The sequence below is a fragment of the Bufo bufo genome, chromosome 6 (assembly GCF_905171765.1).
Source record: "Bufo bufo chromosome 6, aBufBuf1.1, whole genome shotgun sequence".
Lineage (NCBI taxonomy): Eukaryota > Metazoa > Chordata > Amphibia > Anura > Bufonidae > Bufo > Bufo bufo.
Genome location: NC_053394.1, coordinates 348662239 through 348690191, shown reverse-complemented (window position 1 = coordinate 348690191; position 27953 = coordinate 348662239). Strand labels below are relative to the sequence as shown.

At 47.1% G+C, this 27953-nt stretch overlaps 1 protein-coding gene across 1 annotated transcript; it reads right to left on the bottom strand.

Annotated features, from left to right (window-relative positions):
* Positions 1–87: 87 nt before the first annotated feature.
* Positions 88–27816, bottom strand: CTSA (cathepsin A). The gene is made up of 15 exons (XM_040435507.1): positions 27671–27816; positions 26685–26848; positions 25588–25699; positions 25459–25509; positions 25285–25371; positions 14981–15136; positions 13939–14030; positions 12861–12945; positions 12634–12725; positions 10203–10275; positions 7909–8057; positions 5679–5754; positions 5289–5378; positions 3199–3300; positions 88–609 (listed from the first exon to the last, which is right to left on the bottom strand). Exons 2-15 carry the CDS (start codon positions 26846–26848, stop codon positions 526–528), a joined length of 1413 nt encoding a protein of 470 aa, XP_040291441.1. The 5' UTR covers positions 27671–27816; the 3' UTR covers positions 88–525.
* Between the last annotated feature and the right edge of the window lie 137 nt (positions 27817–27953).

The following is a 27953-nucleotide window of genomic DNA, read 5'->3' as shown; positions in this document are numbered from 1 at the left end:
TGTACCCGCCCCCTCCTCAGAAAGTAGTGGGGCGACACAAACGTCACTAGCGCCATGATTTAGGTTTAAAACGTCAAAAACACACAGTGAGACAAGTAAAGAAATGAAGAAGTTTTTATTGAAGTTAGTGATCTCAGTTTACCGAAGATTTGCAGAAAAAAAAAAAAAAAAGAATTTTGTTGTGCAAAAAATCAAATCACACTGTGTGACATGCAGCGGAAATATACGAGATCACATGGCAGGAGTCTCACGAGGGACACCACGATGACTGAGGCCACAGATCTGATAAACTGTTCTTCATTTAGAAAATAAAAACACCCTTCAGAAAAATGGAGAATAATTGGATTCCAGTGCTAATAACCACCCTGAGACAAGGACCCGTTCACAGGAGACACACAGGTGAGGAGGACACAAGAGTTTGGCCAAGGAACCGGAACGTGCAGTCGTTGTAGAGCAGATTGCAGACGACGTGCTCCGGGATCTTGAAGTAGACCCCAATAAATATTGTGTGGTCACGATCTCTCTTTAGAAAGGCTCATTGTTAAGAAAGCGGCTGAGCATGACAAAGGCAGAGCTGGGCTTGTCTGTAGGCACCATATGACCTGCTCCCTGGCAGAAGAAAAATAAAAAAAAAAGTGAATATAGATAGTAGAACGTGACAAGCAGAACATAAAATAACAGACACTATGAGGGTCATTTATTAGACACAGACGTTTTACGTTGGTCTTTGATAGACCTTGTGCTGCCAGAGGGTGTGCCCAATTTATGACAAGATGCAGGCCTCACCATTTTAGGGTGCATCCTCCGCCAGTCCATGTGCCTAGAGAGAAATCTGCTCCAGCCTCTGACTGGAGTACATTTCAAGCTTAACCCTTTCACACATGTACGTCATCGGGCGTGTGTTTAAACATGGCCCCCGCTGTGGGCGCCATAGCCGTGGCTGGCTGGCTGGCTGGCTGCTTCTTTTAGCAGACACCCGCGGCTAATGTCCGCAACCGGCAGTAATGCCGATCGCAAACATTTAACCCCTCAGATGCTGTGGTCAATGCTGACCACGGCTTTGAAGCACCCTGAAAACCGATTGGAGGAGCCGGAGCGTGTGTGGTAGCAGCCCCTGTTTTTATAAATGACAGGAGGCAGCTGCATAGTATTTCCTATGGAGCCCTCGCCTGTAATGGGGCTCCATAGGAAACATGCAATTTTCTCCTAGATTCCAATTCAAGTGCATTGGAGTCTATGAGAATAGCAATCAGATGATTGCATGTTATAGTCACGATGTGCGAAAACGCCCATAGTATAAAAATATAATAAAAAATATATTCTCCATACGGCAAACAGCAAAACGGAAAAAAAGCGTCCAAATAGCTGATTCGCCGTTTTTAGTCGCTTCATTTTCTACAAAAAAAAATTATAAAAAGTCATACACACCCCAGAATGGTATTAATAAAAAGTTCAGAATATGGTGACAAAAAAATAAAAAACTGATTTTTTTTCCCCCCACTTTTATATTTTTTTATCACTATCAAAACTGTACATATAAAAAGGTATCGCCAGATTCGTACTGACCTGTAGAATAAAAGTAACTGGTCAGTTTTATTGCGCATCGAACGTCGTAAATAAAAAAAAAAAAAAAAAAAAAAAAGTGAAAACTGGTAGAATTGCTTTTTCTTTTTTTGCAACACACCACATTTACAATTTTTTTTCTGCTTCCCACATTATATGCACTATTAAATGGTGGCGTTGGAAAGTACAACTTGTCCCGCAAAAAACAAGCCTCATATGGCTATGTGAACAGACAAATAAAATAAAAAAAGTTATGGCTCTGGGAAGGCAGGGAGCGCAAAAAAAACCCAAAATAAATAAAAAACATTAAAAATCCGGCCTTCAAAGGGTGTTGGCGATATGGTGGAGCTGATGGCACAGGGCCTGGCACATCCATACCACCAGTGTCGAAGGCAGAGTGAAAATACAGCATGCAACAAAATATAGTCACGTGGGCTTTAAAAACTTGCAAAATGGGATCCTGCAAAGCTTATTACCGCCTAAAAACTGTTGTAAGAACGGTTAATAAATGACCCCCTATGAGCCCGTCAGACCTCTCCATAGCTCAATTTGATGAAATAGAGACTGGCAGTTAAAGGGGTTATCCCATGATTGATGTAAAAAAGGAGAATTATACATAAACTAGTACATGACAACAAAGCTAGAACCAGCCCTGGACCTCACATGGATCCAAAGATCTCCCCATTCATTGCCAATTGTTCTGCTCGATTTATTTCAAGCTGTCAGCTATGGGGGCAGGGGTGTACTTTCTTAGGCCTCTTTTACACGAGCGTATGGCTTTTTCAGTGTTTTGCGGTCCGTTTTTAACGGATCCATTGTTCCGTTTTTTGTTTCCGTTCCGTTTTTCCGTATGGCATATACACAGTAATTAAATAGGAAAACATTTTCAATAGATGGTTCTTCAAAAACGGAACAGATATGGAAGACATACAGATGCATTTCCGTATGTGTTCCGTTTTTTTGCGGACCCATTGACTTGAATGGAGCTATGGAACATAATTTGCGGGCTATAATAGGACATCTTTCAACGGAACAGAAAAACGGAAACAGAATGCATACGGAGTACATTCCGTTTTTTTTGCAGAACCATTAAAATGAATGGTTCCATATACGGAACGCAAAAAACAGCCCGTAAACGAAAAAACAAAACAGTCGTGTGGAAGAGGCCTTAGAAGGCATGTCCCGTCAGCTGCAGCTGGTGGCAGTTGAAGGATGGAACTGAGCATGTGCGTCCATCTCTGTGAGCAGGACAGGGAAATTAGAAAGAGAGCAAACAGCAGGTGGCGCTATACAGATAAAGGTAATTGAAAAATTCTGTGGCTGTAATCAATTTTTAATTACAAGCAATGGCATAAGTATTCAGATCCAGGTACTGGCTTGAAAACTGTAGAATATTATTTGTGGGACAACCCCTTGAACTTCAGCGGAAATAGCCAAAATTAAGAGTGGCCATCTGTCTATTGATCTCTGTGGTAAAAGTGAATGCTGGAGGCCGTCTTGGTTCACCTAATGGGGTAATGGCATCCCCCCATCAGTCATTTATAGCATAGCCTGTGGACATGCTGTGAAAGCTTGGATAGGAATATCCTAAAGTGCCAGCGGCACACGTCTAGGTTCATACAGGTTTTACGATACCTTGATTGTAAGGAAACTTAAGTTGGAGAACTCCTTCACAAACCCTCCAATCTGTTGCTGGCCTCCGTCTGGATAAAGCCATGGCCGGCGTTGTACCTGCAGCTAAACATCGGAAAGGGGTCAAATCAGTAAATAGATACGTATTTTGCCTTTACTTATGTGGTTTATTTGACCACAATGCAGTGTAAGCGCGCCCATGCACACGACCGTATGCCCCCCCCCCAGATATACGGTCATATGTCCCGGAGCAGCATTGATCATGTGCATGGGAGGTTACTATGACGTTGCCAGGACGCCCGAGGGACTACTGTCCCGCACTCTTAGGGTCTATTCACACGTCCGTTGTTTCTTTCCTGATCTGTTCCGTTTTTTGCGGAACAGATCTGGACCCATTCATTTTCAATGAGTCCTGAAAAAAAAAACGGACAGCTCAATGTCTGATTTTTTTTCAGGACCCATTGAAAATGAATGGGTCCAGATCTGTTCTGCAAAAAACGGAACAGATCAGGAAAGAAACAACGGACGTGTGAATGGACCCTTAAAAACATATGCATTATAGAACTGGTCATCAAGAATATATTAGGCGATTTCTTTAAAGGGGCTGTCTCCCTTCAGCAAACGAATTTCCTACTGATGGCCTACACTCAGGATAGGTCATTAATATTTGATCGTGGGAGTCCAACTCCCGGCACCTCCACTAATCCAGCGTTTGAAGAGTGGCTTCTTCCTAGGCCAGGGACGTCACATTCGTCAGTCACATGGCCTAGGTGCAGCTCAGTCCCATTTAAGTGAATCGGGCTGCGTTGCGATACCAAGCAAAGCTGTTCTACAATGGATGGCACTGTGTCGGTAAGCTGCGAGGAGCTCCTGTGAGTGCAGCAGCCTCTTCAAACAGCTGATCGCTGGGGGTCCCAAGTGTTGGACCCTAGCCAACCTGAACCTGAGGATAGGTCATCAGAATCGCGGAAAATCCTTTTAACTCTATAATGCCACAACAGCACTGGAAACCCCATAGACCCGTAATTTCTTACCAGTGCCCCCTAAGTGTTCAATGTTCCCCGTTGCCCACCAAACAGTGGAACATAGGGATGGCCATATGATTTACTCGTGACCTCCAGATGTACCCATTCTGCACATGTTTAGATGAGGGATATTCTGCTGCATGTATCTGTGCACTTGCTGAATATTTTCAGCGCAATCACAGAAGTCTGTGCTTCCGGGACAGTGATCACATGGCTAAATCATGTGACTGCCACCATCTTGATTCCTGCTGCTCACGTATTCGATCTTTGAACAGTGGGTGCAGGCAACACAGAATCAGGTGCTCTGGTAAGGAATGAGGGACTTCGGGTTTCCTATGGTAGAGGCCACAAGGTTATAGAACTTTCGATTCTTTTAGAAAATAGCCAACCCCTTTAATATAACTTTATAGCAGCTGGAACTTTGTCTGATACAGAGCTCCAAATGCCCTGCGTGGGCACAGAAAAAACACATAACATGGTGGATGTCTGCAGCTGCCCAGCATAGAAACCTGATGCATACTGTATGCATCAAACTCAATAGTAAAACCATATGGAACAAGCACAGAACGTTCAATCCACAAACAACATCAGGAGAAAAGGCTGAAATGTATTTTACGCCAATTCAAGGATTGTAGAATGGCTTAAACGGGTTTTCCTATCTGGCACAATGATGGCATATCACTACGATATGCTCCCATTGTCTGACAGTTGCGTGTTCCACCTCTGGGATCTGCACCCACACCAATAACGGAGCGGGGAAGGTGGTGGGGGGACCCCGGGTTTCACCGGGTCTGCCACCGCCAAGCACTCTCCCCTAACAAGCGAATGGGAGCGCACCGCGCCCATTTATTTTCATGGGGCCGACTGAAATAGCCTCGGCTATTTTCGGCGGCCCCATAGAAATGAATGGAGGACGGCTGAGCATGTGCAGTGCACCCTCCAAAACTTTGAGGACTCTGTTCTTGGTGTAGCTGTGGGTCCCAGCGGTATCCCAGAGATATGCCCCCATTGTCAGAGATGGGAAAACCCATTTAAGAAGTGAGAGAAGGGGGAACAAACAGTATTTACCTTCTGCTGCAGAGAATCCACAAACCACTCGTCACCCAGGAAATTGCAGGCCATGTCTACATCTCCATTATACACCAGAATACGGTATTTCTGAAAGGAGCAAGAACCGTGTCAGAGGAACATACACATGATTAAGGGGGCCTGGACTCCTGTTGTGTGTGATCAGGATACAATGAAGACTTGGGGTCCTGTGATAGCTGTGAATCCTGTAGTAGTAGTAGTGCATTGTGATCACTACAATAAGGCACTGTGGCTCTTTATCTGCACGTGTTGTGATTAAGGTCAGAGGAACACCGTAATAATCAATCATATCCATAAGTCCACGTTATTCTAGTAGGCTTTCATGAAGCCTCCTAATCCTGGTATACTCTACAGCCCCACTTCTCTTACCAGAGTGCTGAGCAGCTTTAAGTAATGGTCCTTCATGGTCTCGTACACGCGCCCATAGTTCTGGTATACATCAAAACTGCAAAAACATCAGTGTGTTAATAAACGCAATATTGCAAGTCCCATAAAAAACTAAACTAAAAAAAAAAAAAAACTGTAATGTAGGCCCAACATATCCACCACCATATGGGCTGAGATCTAATAGGCACACTGCACATATACTGCCTTAGGCCTCATGCACACGATCGTAAGTATTTTGCGGTCCGCAAAAAATACGGATGACGTCCACGTGCATTCCGTATTGAACAGAACAGCTGGTCCCTAATAGAACAGTCCTATCCTTGTCCGTAACGAGGACAATAATAGGACATGTTCTATCGCCTTGCGGAACGGACATACAAAAACGGAATCCACACAGAGTAACTTCCGTTTTTCTTGGGTTCCCATTGAAATAAAAAAAAATAAAAAAAAGGAACGGACACGGAAAGAAAATAAGTTTGTGTGCATTAGGCCTTAGTGTACACTTGTCAACTCTGAATCACTATTACAAGGCTCTAAGTTAAGCAGACCACGGACCTAAAGATGTCTGAAATCACTGACAGTATGAATACTTTTTTGTTACCTTATTGATCGTGCTAGTATTCTGAGAAATGGGGCAGCTTCTGTTTATTCAGTTATTTTTTAGCACCTCCGTAAAAACATAGAAACATAGAATGTGTCGGCAGATAAGAACCATTTGGCCCATCCAGTCTGCCCAATATACTGAATACTATGGATAGCCCCCGGCCCTATCTTATATGAAGGATGGCCTTATGCCTATCCCATGCATGCTTAAACTCCTTCACTGTATTTGCAGCTACCACTTCTGCAGGAAGGCTATTCCATGCATCCACTACTCTCTCAGTAAAGTAATACTTCCTGATATTACTTTTAAACCTTTGCCCCTCTAATTTAAAACTATGTCCTCTTGTAGTAGTTTTTCTTCTTTTAAATATTCTCTCCTCTTTTACCTTGTTGATTCCCTTTATGTATTTAGCAGTTTCTATCATATCCCCTCTGTCTCGTCTTTCTTCCAAGCTATACATGTTAAGGCCCTTTAATCTTTCCTGGTAAGTTTTATCCTGCAATCCAGGTACCAGTTTAGTAGCTCTTCTCTGAACTCTCTCCGAAGTATCAATATCCTTCTAGAGATATGGTCTCCAGTACTGCGCACAGTACTCCAGATGAGGTCTCACTAGTGCTCTGTGGAGCGGCATGAGCACCTCCCTCTTTCTACTGGTAATGCCTCTCCCTATACACCCCAGCATTCTGCTAGCATTACCTGCTGCTCTGTGACATTGTCTGCCTACCTTTAAGTCTTTTGAAATAATGACCCCTAAATCCCTTTCCTCAGATACTGAGGTTAGGACTGTATCACTGATTTTACATTCTGCTCTTGGGTTTTTACGCCCGATCATAAAACATCAGCAATGTCAATCTGCAGACCGCCCAAATGGAGTTTCATGTACGTCTTAAAGTAATTTCTCCTTTATGATTAAGGCTTGTTTCACACTTGCGTTTTGGTTTCCGGTTTTGAGATCCGGCAGAGAATCTCAAAACGGTTCAGTTTGATGTTAACAGGTCCTGATTCATCCCTTCCGGCAGTAGTGTTACATCGAAATGGAACAAATCGGATCATCGCTAAAATCACTGTAAGTCAATGGGTGTAGGATCCGTAAAAAAAATTAAAAAAAATCACTGACTGACATGGATTTTGCTGCCGGATCTGGTTTGTTCTGTTTCGCAGACCAGACACAAAACTGCGGCTTACAGTGGTTTTGTAACAGAATGGAATGCATCCTAATCAGTTTTGTCCCCATTGACAATGAATCAGGGCAAAACAGAACGATTTTTGCCCGGTTTTGAGATCCTCTGCCAGATCTTAAAACCGGAATTTCACTTCTTTTGAGCTAAAAATCATATATATATATATATATATATATATATATATATATATATATATATATATATATATATTTATATATATTTATATATATTTTCTTTTTAATCAAGGACTTCAGCGATAAAGCTTCAAATGAGCCGATGGATTTTTAACCCCTGTATCTCAAAAACAGCCAAAAAATGTTTAATAAGGACCCATTTAAAAATGATTTTAGCCCAAAATAAGTAAAATGCAATTATAAAAAATAAAAATCGCCCAAAAAGGTGAGGCGAGTAACAAATGAGTCCTCACCTGCACACCTCCCATTTGTTGACCTCAGGAGAAACGTGCAGGGCCTTCCTCACAAATGGGTCATTTAGGTAGGTGCTGGAAGCCGTACTGTTCACACACGGTGGGTCCATTTTAACAGGCTTCGCTACGCTGGAGAGAAGAACCAGCTTCTGCATCACACAGAAAAGGTCACAGTGAGCAATAACCTAACACCTAGTTCGTAGAAAATACTCAACACTAAACATTTACCAATGTGACTGCACCTAGACCGCGTCACAAAATGCCCCAAAATTTGACACATCTTGTTTTAGAGAAATCCACTGCATGTGGCTTATGGGCTCTTTATACTGCCTGATGTTCTGGCGCTCGTTGGCGATAATCTGCTGGTGTAAAGGTGCCGCAGATTTCCCGTTGAACAAGGGAAACGCTCGTTCCTCGGGTAATAGGATAGTTCGAGCAGACACCTAAATCACCGTTCGCCGGCAGCGCGGAGGGAATGGCTGCATGTAAATGCAGCGGTCTCCTCCACTGACGAGCAGGACCTTGCCGGGAAGGAACGCCTTTTACATCAGGCCAAGTAAAGTGCCCTTTCGTGACATGGCCTTAGATGCATCTACATGCATGAAAATTTTGGCAAACAAATCTGTCGTAAAATAAGCCAGCCAACAGGTGATATAAAGTTTGCCAAAAGGGTCTAGCACCAAATGTATCAACCGGAGTCTTCGTGATACATCAGATCAGACTGCCTACATTTTAGACCGGATTAGTAAATCTGCCCCAATGTATCAATGCAATTCAATGCTTAAACATGGGGTTCCATGCAGGCAAATACGAGCTGTGGTCACTTAGAGACCGGTAAGCCCCATCAATTAGAGCAACATGTCAAAAATAAGGAAACCAAAAACAAAGAAGGTACCAGTTTTCCCTATTTTTTAGTTAGACCTCTGTATGTGAAGATAGGCGACAACCTGGATGGGGACAATTATGATCCAGCTCTTCCAAGCTTCAACTGTATCACCATCCTGAGGACAGCAATACAGTTGAACTCAGGAGGACATCTGCGGCCACCAGCCAGGTGTAGAAGTACTTGATGCTCCTAGTACCAGAACATTATGTACCCCATGAGGAGGGCTCAGGCAGCCCACCAGGAAATGTATGTGTACGCTCTATGGCGAGTTTGCCCCTGTTTGCCAAGCCTCAGAGATAGACCTGATGTCATCAGACAGGGAACCAACACAGAGGAAAATGTCACATCGGAGTGCAGGAATCGGGGCATTACAGTCACAAATAGTAAGTGATATCATATGTTGTTTCCTCTCAATGGATGCTGAAAATGGCAAAACTGGAATACCCAGCTGTGTCACCAGGATGACCCCTAATAAACCAGGCCTGGTAGGGATGATCCTGCAGTTTATAATGATACCTTCCTCCTCACTGTCGTTGATAAATCATACTTGTATTCCTTTGCTGGCAGGCGATTTCAAGCACCAGGAGCAGGGTTTTTCAGTACCAGCACCGCTATGCGATTCCTACCAACATCTAAACACCCCTTCCTCCTCTGGATAGACCAGGTCCAAGTCATACTCTAGTGCTGTCAATCAAGGGAGGGGAGTTTAGACATCAGTAGGCGCCCCATAGCGGTGCGCATACTGAAAAAGACCGCCTCCTGGTGCTCGAAGCTGCCTGCCAGCAAAGGAATAGAAGTACGATTTTATCAAGGACCGTGGTGCCGACGGTGAGGAGGAAGGTATCATTTTAAACTGCAGGATCAACCCTACCAGGCTATGTGCTTGGTTTAATAGGGGTGATCTGGTGACAGAGCCACTTTAAGGCTACTTTCACATCTGTGCTTTGGTTTCAGGTTTTGAGATCCGGCAGAGGATCTTAAAACCGGACCAAAAGGGTTCTGTTTGATTTAACACATCAGGACTCATCCGTTCAGTTACAATGCGGTTGTGATAAATCGAAATGGAACAAACTGGATCCGGCACTAAAGACAATGTAAGTCAATGGGTGAGGGATCTGTTTTTTTTTTTTAGGATCCGAAAAAACAGGATCAGGCACCATTGACTTACATTGTTATTAGTGACGGATCCGGTTTGTTCCGTTTTGATGACCGGACACAAAACGCAAAACGGAGCTAACCCCATTCACAATACATTGGACCTAAACAGAACCATTTTGGACTGGTTTTGAGATCCTCTGTCGGATCTCAAAACTGGAATATAAAACACTGATGTGAAAGTCGCCTAATAGAAGACGAGCGGTGGACCATTCTCTACTGATTTTTCAGAGTATACATACTATGCACTTACTTTCTCAAAGTGCACATGCATTTTTGGTGAAATTAACCCGGGGTAATAGACAGCTATGTGATCTCCTTTATCCCTGTAAAACAGAAGTAGCGCGGATTAGGAAACTATCACTGTACGTAATGTGTTCTGATCTCAGACACTTAGCCCCCAACTACAATGTAAGGGCTACAATGTGGCCCCTTTGTGTTACATCCTACAATTTTCATTTTCAAATGATATCAGGCTCATTATTCCAGGTGCAATGTTTGGAGTGTAGCTCTCGTTTGAAGTCACGGAACAGGGGTTTTCAGACCCCCTTTTCAAGGGTCAACGCACAAGCGATGATTGAGAATAAACGGCTATTTCCCAATCATTGCCTGACCATTGAGCCGAGGCAATCGCTGCATTGACATGCACAAACGTCTCCTTGTATGGTGACAAACAATCCCTAGTGCGATCGTTTGTCCCCATACATGTTCACTGTTTGATAGCAGCCGATCCGTGTTTCCATAGGAAGATCTGCTGCCGGCAAATGAGCATTCTGTGCCACATAAAAGATGTGATCAGTGGAATATTTCGATAGGGCAATTATCAGGAATGAGAGTTCATCCAAACACTCATCCTGATAATTGCCCCGGTCCTTGGAAGGGTCTTCAGTGCATGTGGGGGGCTGGAGACTAGGAAGCTGCAAGGGACATCAGGAAGAAACACGACAGCCTGTTACTGTCTCCCCCCCAAGGGGACAATCTTGGCATTGTCATTCTTTTACCAGTGGGAGAGGTTATGCGCTGGTTCTCACCTCTTTGGTGAAATAAATGTGACAAGACGAGGGGTTGCACATCTAATGAACCCCATCTGTCCACTCCATGACGTGAAAGTCTACCAGATGACAGATTATTGGTCTCTTCACTTGTGATAATTTTGTGCACACAGACCTAAGTGGCATTTAGGAGCTCTGCACATGCTGAACCTTTACTCTTTTCACACGGGCGAGATTTCCGCGCGGGTGCAATGCGTGAGGTGAACGCATTGCATCCGGACCCATTCACTTCTATGGGGCTGTGCACATGAGCGGTGATTTTCACGCATCACTTGTGCGTTGTGTGAAAATCGCAGCATGCTCTATTTAGTGGGTTTTTCACGCAACGCAGGCCCCATAGAAGTGAATGGGGCTGCGTGAAAATCGCAAGCATCCGCAAGCAAGTGCGGATGCGGTGCGATTTTCACACACGGTTGCTAGAAGACGATCGGGATGGGGACCCGATCATTATTATTTTCCCTTATAACATGGTTATAAGGGAAAATAATAGCATTCTTAATACAGAATGCATAGTACAATAGCGGTGGAGGGGTTAATAAAAAATAATTTAACTCACCTTAATCCACTTGTTCGCGCAGCCGGCAACTCTTCTGTCTTCATCTGTGAGGAAAAGGACCTGTGGTGACGTCACTGCACTCATCACATGGTCCATCACATGATCCATCACCATGGTAATGGATCATGTGATGGACCATGTGATGAGCGCAGTGACGTCACCACAGGTCCTTTTCCTCACAGATGAAGGCAGAAGAGAAGCCGGGCTGCACGAACAAGTGGATTAAGGGGAGTTAAATTATTTTTAATTTTTTTAACCCCTCCAGCCCTATTGTACTATGCATTCTGTATTAAGAATGCTATTATTTTCCCTTATAACCATGTTATAAGGGAAAATAATACAATCTACACCAGTGTTTCTCAACCAGTGTGCCTTCAGCTGTTGCAAAACTACAACTCCCAGCATGCCCGGACAGCCTTTGGCTGTGTGGGCATGCTGGGAGTTGTAGTTTTGCAACAGCTGGAGGCACACTGGTTGGGAAACACTGATCTACACAACACCTAACCCAAATCCGAACTTCTGTGAAGAAGTTCGGGTTTGGGTACCAAACATGCCGATTTTTCTCACGCACGTGCAAAACGCATTACAATGTTTTAAAATCGCGCATTTTCCCGCAACGCACCCGCATCTTATCCGGCCTAAAAACATGACGCCCGTGTGAAAGAGGCCTTAGGAGGATCTGCACATCCTGAACCTTTACTCTTAGGAGGATCTGCACATCCCAGGCTCTGCTCATGTCAGACTTGTAGCTGCAGACATTCATTTTTCTGCATTTTTTTGTAAAATGATACCCTTAGATGCAAAATTGCATGAAGTGGCATTTCCACATTCAGCTGGGTATAATATGATTTTTGTATTATTAGTAGTAGCATGTGAGTTATTATTTGTAACGTTCAGGCTTTATAATGTCAAAAATGTGAGAACGGTCCCTGCAGCAAACCTGCTAATACTCAGCAGAGGCAGCAGATACATACGGTATGATGCTTATGATGCTCACTGGTTAGTTGTGCAGACAGTAGGACTATAATCCCATGAAGTGTACATTGTAGTCCTTTCGAATGTATCAGCATACATACCGGATCTCTCCAGGGGCCCCGCCGGGACAGTTCTCATACAGATTATAGATGTTCAGTCCACTGCTGTATACATCATGCATGGCCTCCTGCACCTGCATACACACAGAATAAGGCATATCAATGGTTAAATACAGAAAAATTTATATTTCTGCAATAATTATTCAAACTAAAGATGCTTCCTCTTTACAAACCCCTCTGTCCATACCCGCAAGGTGGCAAGGACTTACCCGCAGGGAGCACTCCGTGTCGGGGTTGTTGTAGAACTGACAAGTTCCCTCTTTACAGCAGAATTTCTGCAATTCAGACCAAAGGCTGCAAGATAGAGAATGAAAGGCAACCGTGAAAACCAATATCTACAACTTCCAGATTATAGCGGTCTACGGACGTCAGATTACTGTCCACACACAGTCTAATAACTACCGATGCTGACAGATAGTTCCACGTATCTACAGTCAGGGCGGTTAAAGGGTTTCTCCCACCTTCTTAAACCACAGCTGTGGCCCATTCATTTTCAAAATCAGTGATAGTCCCAGAGACTGGACCCCCACCGATCATAAAGTAATAGCGTATCATAAGGACATGGCATCATACAGCAAGATGGGAATACCCCATTATATTGTCACTACACTTTGGAAAAAAAAAAAAACCATAAGATATATGTCAGAGACAAAAAAAAGTTTTGGTGGGCAGGGGTCAGAGTGCTGAGACCCCCACCAACTGCTACATTGAGGAGAGAGAAGCACTCGCACAGAGTGTCCTCTCTTCTCTCTGCTGGAGACTCAGTGTTATAGTCTATGGGCCAGTCTCGCTTTTGCCTCCTGCAGCAAAGAGAGATGGCATGCTTTGCGAGAGCTTCTCTCTCCTTATTCTAGTGATCGGTGGCGGTCTCGGCCTTCAGACCCCCACCAATCAAAACCGTTAATAGGTCACTGTGTGTCTGTAGGTGTGATCTATCCCTGCTTATTTGTTCTGTGAGCTCCAGAGCTGAAAACAAACATATTGGGAAGTAAGGGGAAGGAACTCACAGCAGTACGGTGCTAGCAGATTTCACAGAAGAGAGACATCCCCTGCTTCTGAGTGAAATGCATCTAGCTGTGCAGCTAAAGAGGGAAATCATATGGCTGAATGAGGCATTAGGGAAGCCCAAAAAAGACCTGGGTCTCTCACAGTTATGATTGTACAAAGAAGCACAGCCATTATGCAAACTTTTTTTGAAAAATCAGGTACGCTTTAATAACATCAGTAATAATAAAAACATCGGTAGTGATAATACTACTAATACATAATAATACTACTGCTACTTACTTACTGCCCAGGATTCCATGGTAATAAGCAAAGAAAACCAGAGAATTGTCATTAGTCTCGTAGCTGCTAAGTCCATTGCCAACAGCAATTCCCTAAAAACATACACAGAAAAAAAATATATATGTAAGTATTATACATGCGCGTGAAATCCATCCCCCATAGTATTTATTACCCTGCCTCAGATTTATACATAGTCCTTAAAGTGGACCTTTTCGTGTTTTTTTTGTTTAGATAAATACCTTTACTTATGGAATATCCCCCCGCTGAAGCTGCCACCCTGCCTGTTTTTTTAAAATATCGTTCCTGCGCTCTGCTGTGCCCCCCTGCAGTTTTCCCGCTGAGTATGTTAATACTTAGCATCGGTACAGGGAGGAGGAGACGCCAGGGTTTCTTAATGGGCGACTCCTTCTCCCTGGCTGTGCCGCGATCCAATCACAGCGGAGAGCGTCACAGCCAGGGGGAAGGAGATGCCCATTGAGAAACCCTGGCGTCTCCTCCTCTCTGTAACGATGCTCAGTATTGACATACTGGGCGGGAAAACTGCAGGGGGGCATAGCGGGGCGTAGGAACGAAATTTTTAAAAAAACAGGCAGGGTGGCAGCATCAGCGGGGGGTACTCCACAAGTAAAGGTATTTATCTAAACTAAAAAAAAAAAACAAACACACATGAAAAGGTCTGCTTTAAGATGGCCATACACATTAGATCTATGTCAGCAGAAGTCGTCTGACCAGTGTATGGCGTCCCTGACTCTGTCAGGGGTGATAAAGGATCAGGCATGTTGGATTTCAACTGCCCGATTGCTTTGTTCTCGGGGAGATAAGTTGCTGCCATGTGGTGACGACTTCCTTCCCTCTCCTCGTCCATTACATAGGCACGCTCGGCGAGCCGCATTCTTTGAATGAACGAGAGCCTAGGATTTATCCTTATTCCAGCGTCCTGCACCCAATGTACAGGTGATCGGAGTGCTCTTGGTACACCGCACCCTTTCCAAATATCAAATCCCTTCAGTGAACATTTCAGAAGACAAGACAAATCTCTTACTTTAAGATTTATACTGGAGTCTTGGGAAACTTCCACAGCCAGCGATGGGACATAAACCCCTCCATAGCTCTCCCCTGTGATGAAAAGATCACTTTTACTGTATTCTGGGAAGAGCCTGTAAAATTCCTTCAGGGCCAGATAGTTATTATGGGCAACCTGCAAAACAAAGGCAAGATGGATCAAAGGCAAGCAAGTACATTCTATGCAATTTCTGGGAATTGCTTCTATCACTACAAGCCACTGCCGTCTGCCATCGGAGATGTCATCCGTGTCCTGTCTGCGTCCCTACGGCCTATGCCACAAATTCTAGAAAATGTCCTATCCTTGTCAGTTTTTCAGATAAGAATAGGCATTTTTTCAATAAGGCTGGAGAAAAGTGCGGGATGCACATAGACCGAATCCGTATTTTACGGACCGCCAAACGGGTGCTGTTGTGTGAATGTCCCCTTAGGCTACAATCATACGGCTGTATCCGTTTTGCAGTCCACAAATGGTGGATCCGGTCCATGTGCATCCTGCACTTTTTATGGGCCCCATTGTATAAATGCCTATTCTTGTTAAACGGACAAGAATAGGACATGTTCTATCATTTGAGGCCATCTGCATTTTTGGTGGCCCCATAGAAATGCGGATCAGAAGTGGATGGAAGATACAGATGTGTAAATGTAGACTAATGGGGGTCGGGGCTAATCTGACATTACCGGTTTACTCTTGTCTGACTAAAGTTTAACCAAAAATAAAAATCACAGATCTGATATGTAGAATCACGAGAGAGAATCTTGATAAACAGTGGGCGTCACTGCAGTGTAAACTAGTCCCGGAGCACTTCGAACCCTCACTGTGAGCTCTCCTGCTACTTTATAACTCACTAGATTGGGGTATAGTTAACCATAAACAGTGAAGGTTAGTTCTTAGACTGGTGAAGTGCTCGGTGACTAATTTACACTGCAGTGACGCCCACTATTTAATCGAGATTCTTTCTCATGATCTTTTTCTTAAAAGTGATTATCCGAGACAAAAAATAATAAATAAATAAAATGTACCCCATATGCCCGGGCCCCTCACACTGAACATACTTGTCCTGGTTCCCACACCGCCGCTGCTGCTTCTCCCCATGCGCGGATGAAAACATCTGGTGTCGGGAGGAAGGGGGGGGGCGCAATGGCAGGCGGTGACGAGCCTCCCTAGCGTCACCCGCGATGCCTCCCATTGGCTGCCCCTCCCCTTCACCGGATGTTTTCCTCCGCGCACGGGGAGAAGCAACAATGGCGTTGTGGGGACCAGGAGCGGCACAGGGAGAAGGAGCCAGTTAAGTATATTCAGCGCGAGGGGCCCGGGCATATGCAGTACAAACCCCTTTACGAATCTTTACTTGCGGGGTACCCTCCGCTGATGCTGCCATCCTTGTTATTTTTTTTCAAATACCCCTCGCTTGCCCCGCTGTGCCCCCCTGCATTTTTTGCACCCACTATGTTAATACTGAGCATCAGTACAGGGAGGAGGAGACGCCAGGGTTTCTCAGGGGGGGGAAGCTGTTTTTTTTTTACCTGGGTGTGATGTGTTCCGCTGCAATTGGACCTTGGCCCAGCCAGGAAGGAGACGCCCCCTGAGAAACCCTGGCGTCTCCTCCTCCCTGTACCGATGCCTAGTATTAACATACTGCAGGGGGGCACAGTTGAGCAAGTGAGGGGTACCTACGAAAGTAAAAAAGGTACTTACTGCCTATAAACGGAATAGCCGCCCCAATAGGGGCGATCCCGAGTCAGGAACTTCCTATATGTCCCTGGGATTCCCTGACAAGGGATAGATACCACCAGCAGATAGTTTTGACTCCAATACATCAATAGTCCTTACGATACTTACAAAAAACAAGGAACAAACACATACTCATAGGTACACAAAATAGGAATGCTATGCGGCCAGCATGTATGTAGCGGTACTTGAACCATATATACCACTACATACTGGCTGGTGACTGACCACTGGGAATATTGTGTTGTGTGGCCGCATTTTGACGCCTTAATTATAATCTCTGTGTTGGCAGGGTGTCCACCACTGTGTGCTGTCTTTCTGTATAAACACCTGCAGAGAAAACGAGATTTTTGTATAACTTACCAGTAAAATCTCTTTCTCGCTCTTCCTTGGGGGACATAGGAAACCTTGGGTATAGCTCATCTCCATAGGAGGCGTGACACTAAGTGAAAGACTGTTAAGCCCCTCCTCCAGCAGCTATACCCTCAGCCTGGAGCGAGCGACTACCAGTTATGTGCCCAAGTAGTTAAAACAAAGGCAAGGATCAACCAAATGAACACCAACAAGTCAAAACTCCCGTCAGGGCAACCAAAACAATAGGTGGGTGCTGTGTCCCCCAAGGAAGAGCGAGAAAGAGATTTTACTGGTAAGTTATACAAAAATCTCGTTTTCTCGCCCAATTCCTTGGGGGACACAGGAAACCTTGGGACGTTCAAAAGCAGTCCACAAATAGGGAGGGACCACAACCCAAGAAGAATTAAAGCACCATAGGCATTAAGGCACCACCGCCTGCAAGACCAGGCGGCCCAAAGCAGCATCTGCCGATGCATAAGTGTTCACCTTGTAGAACTTGGTGAAAGTGTGCAAAGAAGACCAGGTGGCCGCCTTACACAATTGTTCAGCCGAAGCTCGATTTCGCTGAGCCCAGGAAGCCCCGACCGCTCTGGTAGAATGAGCGGTAACACCAAAGGGCGGTTCCCTGCCCTTAGCACGGTAAGCCTCAGCAATAGCCATCTTGATGAAGCGGGCAATAACCACTTTAGATGCCGCCAGCCCCCTGCGCGGACCCTCCGGAACCACAAATAGAGAATCCGAGCGCCGAAAGGGTCTAGTTACATCCAAGTAGATCCTCAGAGCCCTAACAACATCCAGACGGTGAAGATCCCGTTCCCGAGGATGAGACGGGGACGGGCACAGAGAAGGAAGGACAATATCTTCATTCAGGTGAAAAGCGGACACCACCTTCGGAAGGAAATCCGGAACCGGGCGGAGAACCACCTTGTCCTGGTGAAAAACCAAGAGGGGTTCTACGCAAGAAAGTGCCGCCAATTCAGACACACGCCGAAGAGACGTGATGGCAACGAGGAAAAAAACTTTGCAAGACAACAAGCGAAGGGAAACCCTGCGCAGAGGCTCGAAAGGAGAAGATTGGAGAGCCGTCAGCACAACATTAAGATCCCAAGATGGAACGGGAGCGCGATACGGGGGAGCATAGTGAGTAACCCCCTGAAGAAAAGTCTTAACTGGACCGAGCGGAGCCAGAGGTCGCTGAAAAAGGATCGAAAGCGCTGAGATCTGACCCTTTAGGGTACTGAGACCCAAACCCAAGTCCAGACCAGACTGCAAGAAGGATAAAATCGTGGAGAGAGAAAACCGAAGGGGATGAACATCTAAGGTCTCGCAGAAATTCAAATAGGCCCGCCAGGTTCGGTAATAAATCCTGGACGATGCCGGTTTACGCGCACGAATCATGGTACGGACCACGTCAGCAGAAAACCCCCGCCGCGTTAGGACCGCGGTTTCAATAGCCACGCCGCTAAACGTAGCGACCCTAAATGCTGGTGGAAGATCGGCCCTTGAGAGAGGAGGTCTTCTCTTAGAGGCAGAGGCAAGGGGGCGTCTGCCAGGAGCAACATAAGGTCGGCGTACCAAGGACGACGAGGCCAATCCGGGGCTATTAGGATCGCAGGCGTGCCCTCCGCCGCGATCTTCCGAAGGACTCGTGGAAGCAGAGGCAGGGGCGGAAAAACGTAGAGGAGAGAGAACTCCGTCCAGGGAAGGACGAGCGCGTCCGCGCCGTAAGCGTCCGGATCCTTGGTTCTGGCCATGAAGGTGGGGAGCTTGTGGTTGAATCTGGAGGCCATGAGATCCACGTCCGGACGACCCCAACGGAGGCAAAGAGACTCGAAGACGTCGGGGTGCAGAGACCACTCGCCCGGGTCGATCGTCGTCCGGCTGAGGAAATCCGCCGCCCAATTGTCCACCCCCGGGATGTAAACGGCCGAAATGGCTGGAACATGAACTTCCGCCCAGCGAAGGATTAGAGACACCTCCCTCATTGCCGCTGCGCTGCGAGTGCCCCCTTGATGATTTATGTATGCCACAGCCGTGGCATTGTCCGATTGGACACGAACAGGGTGACCCTGAAGCAGCGAAGTCCAATGCCGGAGTGAGAGGAGAACCGCCCTCAGCTCCAGAACATTGATTGGCAGTTTGGACTCCGATGGAGACCAAGTGCCTTGTACGGACCGAGGAGGAAACACCCCCCCCAACCCCGCAGACTGGCATCGGTGGTAATCACCAACCAAGTTATCGGTAGGAAGGACTTCCCTTGGAAAGGGGTCCGTAACCACCAGAGTAGAGAGGAGCGAACCTGGGGGGGAAGGGGAAAGTGCTGATCCAGACTTTCCTGGGACTTGTCCCATGCAGACAGAATGGCAGTCTGAAAGGTGCGGGAGTGATACTGCGCGTAGGGGATTGCTTCGAAACAGGACACCATCTGTCCCAAGACCCGCATGCTGAACCGGAAGGAAGGACGGCGGTGGTTCAGAAGGCTCCGAACCGACTGATGAAGGAGCTGGCGCTTCTCTGACGGAAGCCGAACCTCCGCTGCATCTGTATCCAGCAGCATCCCCAGAAAGATCAGTTGCCTGGATGGAACAAGAGCGGATTTGGGAAGATTGATAATCCAACCGAACCGGCGTAAGGTTTGTAGCAAGAGGTCCACACTGGCAGATGTCAGTGACAGAGAGGGTGCCTTGATAAGTAGATCGTCCAAGTATGGAAGAAGAAAAACTCCCCTGGAACGAAGTAAGGCGAGGACAGGGGCTAGGACCTTTGTGAAAACGCGAGGGGCCGTCGCCAGCCCGAAGGGGAGGGCAACGAACTGGTAGTGGTCGGACCCCACTGCAAAGCGCAGAAAGCACTGATGACACCGAGCGATTGGAATATGAAGGTAGGCGTCCTGGATGTCGATAGAGGCCAGGAACTCCCCTTTTTCCAGAGAGGCCACCACCGACCTGAGAGACTCCATCCGGAACCGCTGAAGACGAAGGAAACGGTTTAACCGTTTTAGATCCAGAATGGGACGAACCGAGCCTTCTTTTTTGGGGACCACAAAAAGGTTCGAATAGAACCCTTTGAATCTTTCCTCCATAGGAACCGGAGCGATGACCCCTTTGTCCAGAAGGGTACGAGTGGCAGTAAAGAAATCGTCCGCCCCTTGGGGATCCCGAGGAACCCGGGAGCGAAAGAACCGAACTGGGGGGAGGGACGCAAACTCGAGTTTGTACCCGGAAGACACCACCTCGAGAGCCCAGGCGTCGGAGACGTGCGCCTGCCAGAAGTCCCTGAACAGGAGGAGACGTCCCCCCACCCGGGTGGGTGGGGGCGCACCTTCAGGTAGGGTTCTGCTTGGTCGCGGGAGGGCGAGCAGGCTGTGACTTGCGCCAGGAGGGCTGGGTCCGAAAAAAAGGTTTTTTACGTCTGTCTTGGACAGGGTTAGAGGATGGACCTGAAGTTGTGCGAGGTGTGGGAGCCCTGCGGGAAGACCTGAAGAGAGAAAAGGTGGGACGGCCTCGAGTGGTGCTCCTAGTCCTGGATTGGGGAAGATGTGTACTCTTCCCTCCCGTGGCTTCAGAGATGATTTCATCCAAGCGGGTCCCGAACAATCGAGAACCAGTGAAGGGAAGGCCAGTAAGAGTCCGCTTTGACGTGGCGTCCGCCGTCCAAACCTTTAACCAAAGCTCCCTTCTAGCCGAAACGGCCAGGGCAGATGAACGGGCTATGAGAGCCCCCGCATCCAGGGATGCCTCACAGACAAATTTTCCGGCTTGAACGATAAGTTGGGCCAGAGCCCGGAGGTCCTGAATAGGGACGTCGGATTCAAGCTCCTGATCCAGCTGAGACGCCCATTCTGAAACCGCTTTTCCAGCCCAAGCGGAGGCAAAGACCGGCCTGAGGGCGGAACCGGAGGCTGCAAAGATACCCTTTGTAATGGCCTCTATCCGGCGATCTTCAGTGGATTGTAAGGAAGAACCATCTGCAACGGGAATAGCCGTGCTTTTGGACAAACGGGCCACAGGGGGGTCGACTTTAGGTGGTGACGCCCAGTTTGTAATGCAATCCGCCGGGAATGGATAACAGATATCCAACTTCTTAGGCGGGGTAAAACGGGCATCAGGACGGGCCCAGGCCTTAGAAACCACCGACGAGAAGTCAGCGTGGAGGGGAAAAACCGCAGACGCCTGTTTTTGGCGAAAAAAGGAAACACTGGTCTTTTCAGAATTAGGAGGGTCATCGTGAATCTTAAAGGTATCACGGATATTGTTAATAAGATGGCCCACGGCAGAAGCCAGCTTTGAAGGCAAGGCCGAGTCCATATCCCAATCAGAATCGGCTAGTTCCCCTTCAGAGGGCATATCCTGTAATGAGGAAGGACCCGACTGAGGGCGCACCCTTGGGGGTGATACCGAAGCATCCGAGGATGATAGGTGCTCCGCCCTGGACCGCTTCTGGGGTTGACGGGCTCTGGAGGTGTCGCCTGGAGAGAGAGACTCAGACGGGTCAGCTAAGGTAGCGGACCCGGAGAGCCCAGCAGGGGAATTATCCGGCTGCGGTAAGGGCAATGCATCTGCAAGGCGGCCCACAACATTAGTGAGACTGACCACAGCCTGGGAAAGGGATCTAGCCCAGTCAGGGGGATCCAAGAGGCCAGGGGGTGACACAGCAGATGGCGGACCCTGTAATGGGGCTTTGCAAGCCGAGCAATGCGGGTCAGGCTGCCCTTGAGGAAGGGGTGCCTTACATGCGGTGCAGGTATGATACCAAGGACCAGCAGGCACTGAGGGGTCAGACATGTTGGCTGGAAGTAATATACAAAACGTCCAGGCCAGAGGGCTGCAGTGCTAGAAGGGGTCAACAGTCCTACCAGGTCACAGTGGGAGCAGACAGCACAGCAGCGGCAACAGCAGCGGTCCTCAGAGCCCTGAGGTAATCCGTCCTGAGAGCAGGCAGGCACGAAGAGGAGGCGGGGCTAGTTAGGGGCGGGAAGAAAGTCGTCCGCCCCTTGACTGAAGCCTAACATGTACAGTGGAAACGGAACGAAGCTCCGCCCACCGATGAAACTTTTCGCGCGCGCGCGCGCGATTCAAAATATTACATGCCGCCGAAAAACCCACAGAATAATGTCCCCCGTTCACCTCCATATAAGCGGAGGCGAACGCACACCGGTGGCCGGACAAGAGCGTGCGCTTGTCAGAATGTCAGCCGGCAGTTGAACACAGCCGCAGTACAAGTGCGCCTGCTATCCAGCAGCTGATAACGAAAAGGCGGCCCACGGCCGCCGCACCTGAGGTAAACTGCGCTGTAACTCTCCCCCTCGAGCATCGCTCCGCTTTGCCCCACACACAAAGGAGCCGCAGACTCACAGCTAAGAGAGCTGTAAATTGTAATCGACATGAAGGTCAGGCAGAGGGGACAGCAGGATCAGGCCCTGACAGGGGGGGGGGAGGGGGTAGGAACGGCTGCACAGCCACCTCACCATTCGACGTTTTCACCCTCTGTCCATCCAGCAGGGACGCCCCTTCAGCCACTGGCACCGAAGTGGCAGGGAGCTGGAGAGGGGCTTGCAGGTGGGCGACCCTTGTGCTGGCGGATGCAGGGGAGCTGGGCTGCCCTGGTCCTCCTTTTCTTCTGTGGGGGAGGCAGCAGTGCGGATAACCGGCACTGGCGCAGCTCAACCCCGGGAAAACAGAGAGGTCTATTGCGACTCTGTTGTCCCTGTTGGAAAAAATAAAAAATAAAAATAAAATAAAATAAAATCTTTAGCAAAGACAGCTCTGCAGTGCAGAGAGTGTCTTGCCTCCTTGACACTAAGCAAAAAACTGGCAGTCTCTCTCTCCAGGCTGAGGGTATAGCTGCTGGAGGAGGGGCTTAACAGTCTTTCACTTAGTGTCACGCCTCCTATGGAGATGAGCTATACCCAAGGTTTCCTGTGTCCCCCAAGGAATTGGGCGAGAAATATATGTGTACCACCATTCCGGCTCTGCACTTTCCCTCTTGCTAATATCGCTTGTTATATTTGTAGGGTATTCACACCCTTTTTGTTATATCAACCCTTGCTATAGATTCTTGAATTAACTTCACAGTCCCCTGAAGACCGGCACCCTAGACGGTGCAGGGAAATGCGTCGGGACACGTGTCATTGCTATAAGTTACTGTTTGTACATCCAGAGATAACCATCGTTGGGCATTTGCTATGCTCATCTATGTACATGGTTACATTCCTATTCTGTATACCTCTTTATATGAGCATATATTTGTTCCTTTTTATTTTTTTTGTAAGTATCGTAAGGACTATTGATGTATCAGAGTAAAAGCTATCTGGTGGTGGCATCCATCCTTTGTCAGAGCCTCCTAGGGACATATAGGAGGTTCCTCACATGGGAACGCCCCTATCAGGGTGGCTATTCCGTTTATAGGCAGGGCCAATAGACTATAGGGGTAGTAGAATAAAACCCTTGACTATCATACATACTGAAGTTCCCACTGTGGCCATTGATAAGCCGATATGGGCATGTGTTGAGTATAGCACGTCACTGCTGTAACTTAGGAAAGACAAGTGGAGAGCACATAACTTCGTATCGGGCTTGGGAATGTGACCATTTGTTCTTTTTAGCGACATGTTGCTTATATTGAGGTTTCTGAAACTCTAAGGCCTTGTTCATACAGCAGTTTGGTGCAATTCTTGACTTTTTTTTTTTAAACAAAATTTGGAGTGTTTTCTATAAAGCCCTTTCTGGCATTATATGACTTGTACTTGGAATTTCTTTTAGTAATTTTCTCCTCTGTAGGCTCCTCCCAGATCTAGTAGGTGGACACTAGCTTCCATCCACTGCACCCAGAAAGTAAAGGAGAATCTGCTTCTTAACTTTCTCACAGTCACTCAGAATGAGCCCTAAGATCATAGACGAAATTACAGTGAAGTACTGACCTGTACTGATTTGCATATAGCACTTGGACAGAGATAACTATCTAATTAGCTGTGCAGTCTCTCTGGCTGTGTGTATGTCTCACTCACTTCCTGCTCACTCCTCCTCCCTCCCCTCCCCATAGACTTGTATGGGATGAGGATATCTGATCCTTCAGTGCGCAGAGTCTAATCCTGGTCTCACCAAGATGGATTTCTCATAAATTTCAAAAGGAAGTAATTTTATAAAAGGAAAGGGGAAGAAACAGCTGATAACTCTAGAACAAGGCATTTTTCTCTGATAAGATATATTACAAAGTTTTAGGGCTGCTTGTACTACTGATTTGTGCAAAGTTATGTGAAAAGTTAGTGACCATTTAAGATCTATAGATTTAATGCCTCTTAAAAATTTTGCCACATCTTACGCCATTCCTAGTAAATTTCCCCCATGAACATCTTTTTCCACAGGCTAGGCTCCTGAGTCCTCCATTCCTCCTCACTGCACAACTGTGAGCATTCACCCTGTGACTATATTCAATGTCTATGGGACTGACAGACAGTGAAGTACTACTAAACCATGGAGTACTTCGCTGTCTGTCAGTCCTAATGGAGCAGCACAGCAATTAAAGTCATCCCCACAGTGGGACCCCTGTTCTGGTGATTAGTGGAGGCCCCAGGGATCATAGACTTATTACCTGTGGGTTAATGTTTTTTGTAGGATAACCCCTGTAACAAAAAATTTATCCCAAACTGTGTGTGTGAGAAAAGACTAGGAGGGAGGATATATGTTTCCTGTCCCTCAAGCATTTTCAAAAATGAACTTAAAGAGAATCTGTCAGCAGTTTTGACCATGCTAAACTGCCGTCAGCACTAGGTAGGGGCTGGGGAAAGCAGGACAAAGATAACTTTTGTGGAGCTTTTATCATCAGGTTCTACCAGGTTCTGCACCCGGAAGTGCCCAGGAGGCAGGGCTTCATGCCTCTAGCATCCAACCTGGGGAACAATACAGCTGTCACTCAGAGCAAAGGGGAGGGGCTGTGAAAAGGTTCAATGCAGAGGGGTCTACACAGTGAAGCTCCACCTCCTGGCAGGAGCAGGACCGGGTAGTATAAAATGTCATATTCTCACTACTCCCGATAATGAACGTTCCACAAAAGGTGTGTTTGTCCTACTCTCCTCAGCCCCTACGTAGTGCTGTCAGCAGTTTTGCATGGTCAAAACTGCTGACAGATTCTCTTTAAGTTAATAAGTAGAAACAATTAGTAAATAGGGTATAGCTATTCTGTGACATGGGTCTTCTTACCTCAGTATCATTGGTCTTATAGTTCTTGTCATCAGCATAGGAGAAGCCTACACCTGCTGGAGCCTCAAGATACAAGACATTCGCAATCTAAACATAAAAAAAATAAAAACAAAAAACTGTAGTAGTCCTAAAAGTGAGAACAAGAGCGTGAATAAAACTGCCTGACGGTGTTACCATGTTCCAAGAGAAGTCGTTGTATTCCAGCGATGTTCCATCGGGTTGGATCTGCAACCAAACCAAGCAAGGTCATGGAATGACAGAATAATACAACCTCCAGATACAGACGTCTGAACAATGACCTACAATGAAGGGTCCATGTTCTGTCAGCAGTCCATCAAGAGAGCTACAGCCAGGACCGCCATTCATCCACAGGACCAGGGGTCTAGAGCTGGGATTCTTCTGAGCCTCTACGAACCTGGAGATACACAATAAATAAGGAGTAGGGGGTGATGCAATACAGGTCATCGTTCTCAGAATTGGGGGAATCAGATTATGGGATCCCATCACTAACTGGACACGTTAAAGGGAACCCATAATCAGATATGATGCCTGAAATCGCTATATAGGGACTAGAGAAACATTTCAGGACATATGCATGTATAGCAGCAGTCATACAGCACATTTAACAACTCCTGTGCCGTATGCAAATTACTTCTCAAGTGTCCTCTGGCCGTTCCTTCAGGAGGCAAGAGTCCTGCAATCTCGGTGCAACCCCTCCCATATAGGGGTGACTGAACATCACTTTGCAGGGCACAGCGGATGACACAGGAGGCAGAGAACTCGATCGAGTCTAGAGGGTAGAAGTTGCCACCATGATCTCAGGACACTTGCCTGCTGAAGGAACGCCCAGCGGACACTTATGGCGAGTAATGTTTATTTAAGGCCCTTTTTGTAAGCCATGCTAGATTACCACTGCTACACGTGGTTCGGAGAAGTCTTCCTAGAAGTCACAGAGTTGTAGGGTGTCAAAACTGATGACAGGTTCCTTTTAGGCCTCATGCACATTACCATATGCGGATCCGCTAAAATTACAGATGCAGTCTGGTGCCATCCGCATTTTTTATTTTTTTTGCAGACCCATGGACTTCAATGGGTCAGTGGTCCACACTTTGCAGAACGGACATAAGAATGTAGAAACCACATGGATGATCCATGTGCTTTCTACATCTGTATGTCTGTTCCACAAAAAGACAGAACGTGGCCTATGCTTGGCCGGAAAATGCGGACCACAGACCCATTGAAGTCAATGGGTCCACCACAAATTGACAGAATCCATATGCAAAATGGATATAGTTGTGTGAATGAGGCCTTCATCGTAGCGATGGTTAATGATCTGGAGCACAGTTTGTGAATGTGACAGCGGAGGATCACTCACATGGAGGCAATGGCGTCACACTTACCAGTAGTGGAGATGCTTTCCTCCAGGCACGTCCAAGTAGCCCGAGAATTGTCGGAAAGATGGCTGCTTCTTAAGCCCCGGCAGATAAGTGATCTCATCGGAAGAAGGTGCAGCATCTACTGATAGAGCTCCCAGGAGCACAGCGCAGAACAGAAAGAGAAGCATCTAGGAGGAGACAGCAGAGTCACAACAGTGGAGACACATGGCCAATACAGTCCCCCCCATACTGAACTTAAAGGGCTTGTCTTGGACTATGTTTAATCAAACGCAGTGCTGTGTCTGGCATTGCAGTCTTGGGGTGAGGGGGGTGTAGGGCTGCAATGCCAGACACAGCCAATGGAGGTCTTCTGGAAAAATAGAAGTCCTGGACTCCCCCTAATCTCAAGGCCAAGAGTGAAAGTTTGGATTTGATAAGGTGACTGCCCACAGCAGGACCTCTGATGAGGAGATCTGGTGACCAGTGATCACCCCCTCAGCCTGATCCTGTTATATCTAGGAGGAGGACTTCCGAATGGTCCATGCGGGGTGCAGTCAGTTTGGCCAATAGTGAATGTGTTCTGAATGGGGAGAGAAACAAGGCATCTCCCCAGGGAACAGACAAATAGAATTCAACACGATCAACCCTGCCGCACATCCTTCCGGAAATCCAAAGTTCAACGCGCCCCAACCTTCCGGAAGGATTGGACATGCTGAAATCTAAACTTTAGCAGGCCCAATCCTTCCGGAAATCCAAACTTCAACACGCGCCATCCTTCCGGAAATCCAAACTTCAGCAAGTCCAATCCTATCACAGGACGGCATTTACATGGCATTCACATGGCATTCTGCTCTTGAAACATAAGAGCTGTGCCCGGTGCTGGCTGTTTTAACAGTTTCTGCCCCTTTAAGAGCCTGTCACCCAGAGCTGCCCACACACCACAATACTGAGCAGCGCCACCCTCCGGCCGACAGCAGGGAGGAAACACACACAGCTCCCCGTGCACTCACCTTCTCCCCGGGGTGCGGAGCCGCTCTCCTTCACTTCCTCTTTCTCCAACGTATTTGTCTCGCTTCTCCCACTTCCTCGCACTCATATGATCCGTGTCACATGACTTGACACGGCGGCCGGAGGGCACGTGACTCGGCCCGAGGTGGCAGGAACTACAACTCCCGAGATGCCTCGCGAGCGTTCTCAGCACTGACGTGCCCCACATGTACCAGGCTGTGTACCTGCATCACATACACTGGACCCGGAGTCATTTTTAGGGAGTTGCATAATTAGCATTTTTCC

Coding starts and splice junctions, on each gene's coding strand:
- CTSA (XM_040435507.1), bottom strand. CDS start 26,848: ATGCTTCTCTTTCTGTTCTGCGCTGTGCTCCTGGGAGCTCTATCAGTA. Junction 25,372..25,458: donor ACGACTTCTCTTGGAACATG/GTAACACCGTCA, acceptor TTTTATGTTTAG/ATTGCGAATGTCTTGTATCT. Junction 8,058..10,202: donor TGCATGTGCACTTTGAGAAA/GTAAGTGCATAG, acceptor TGTGTGATGCAG/AAGCTGGTTCTTCTCTCCAG.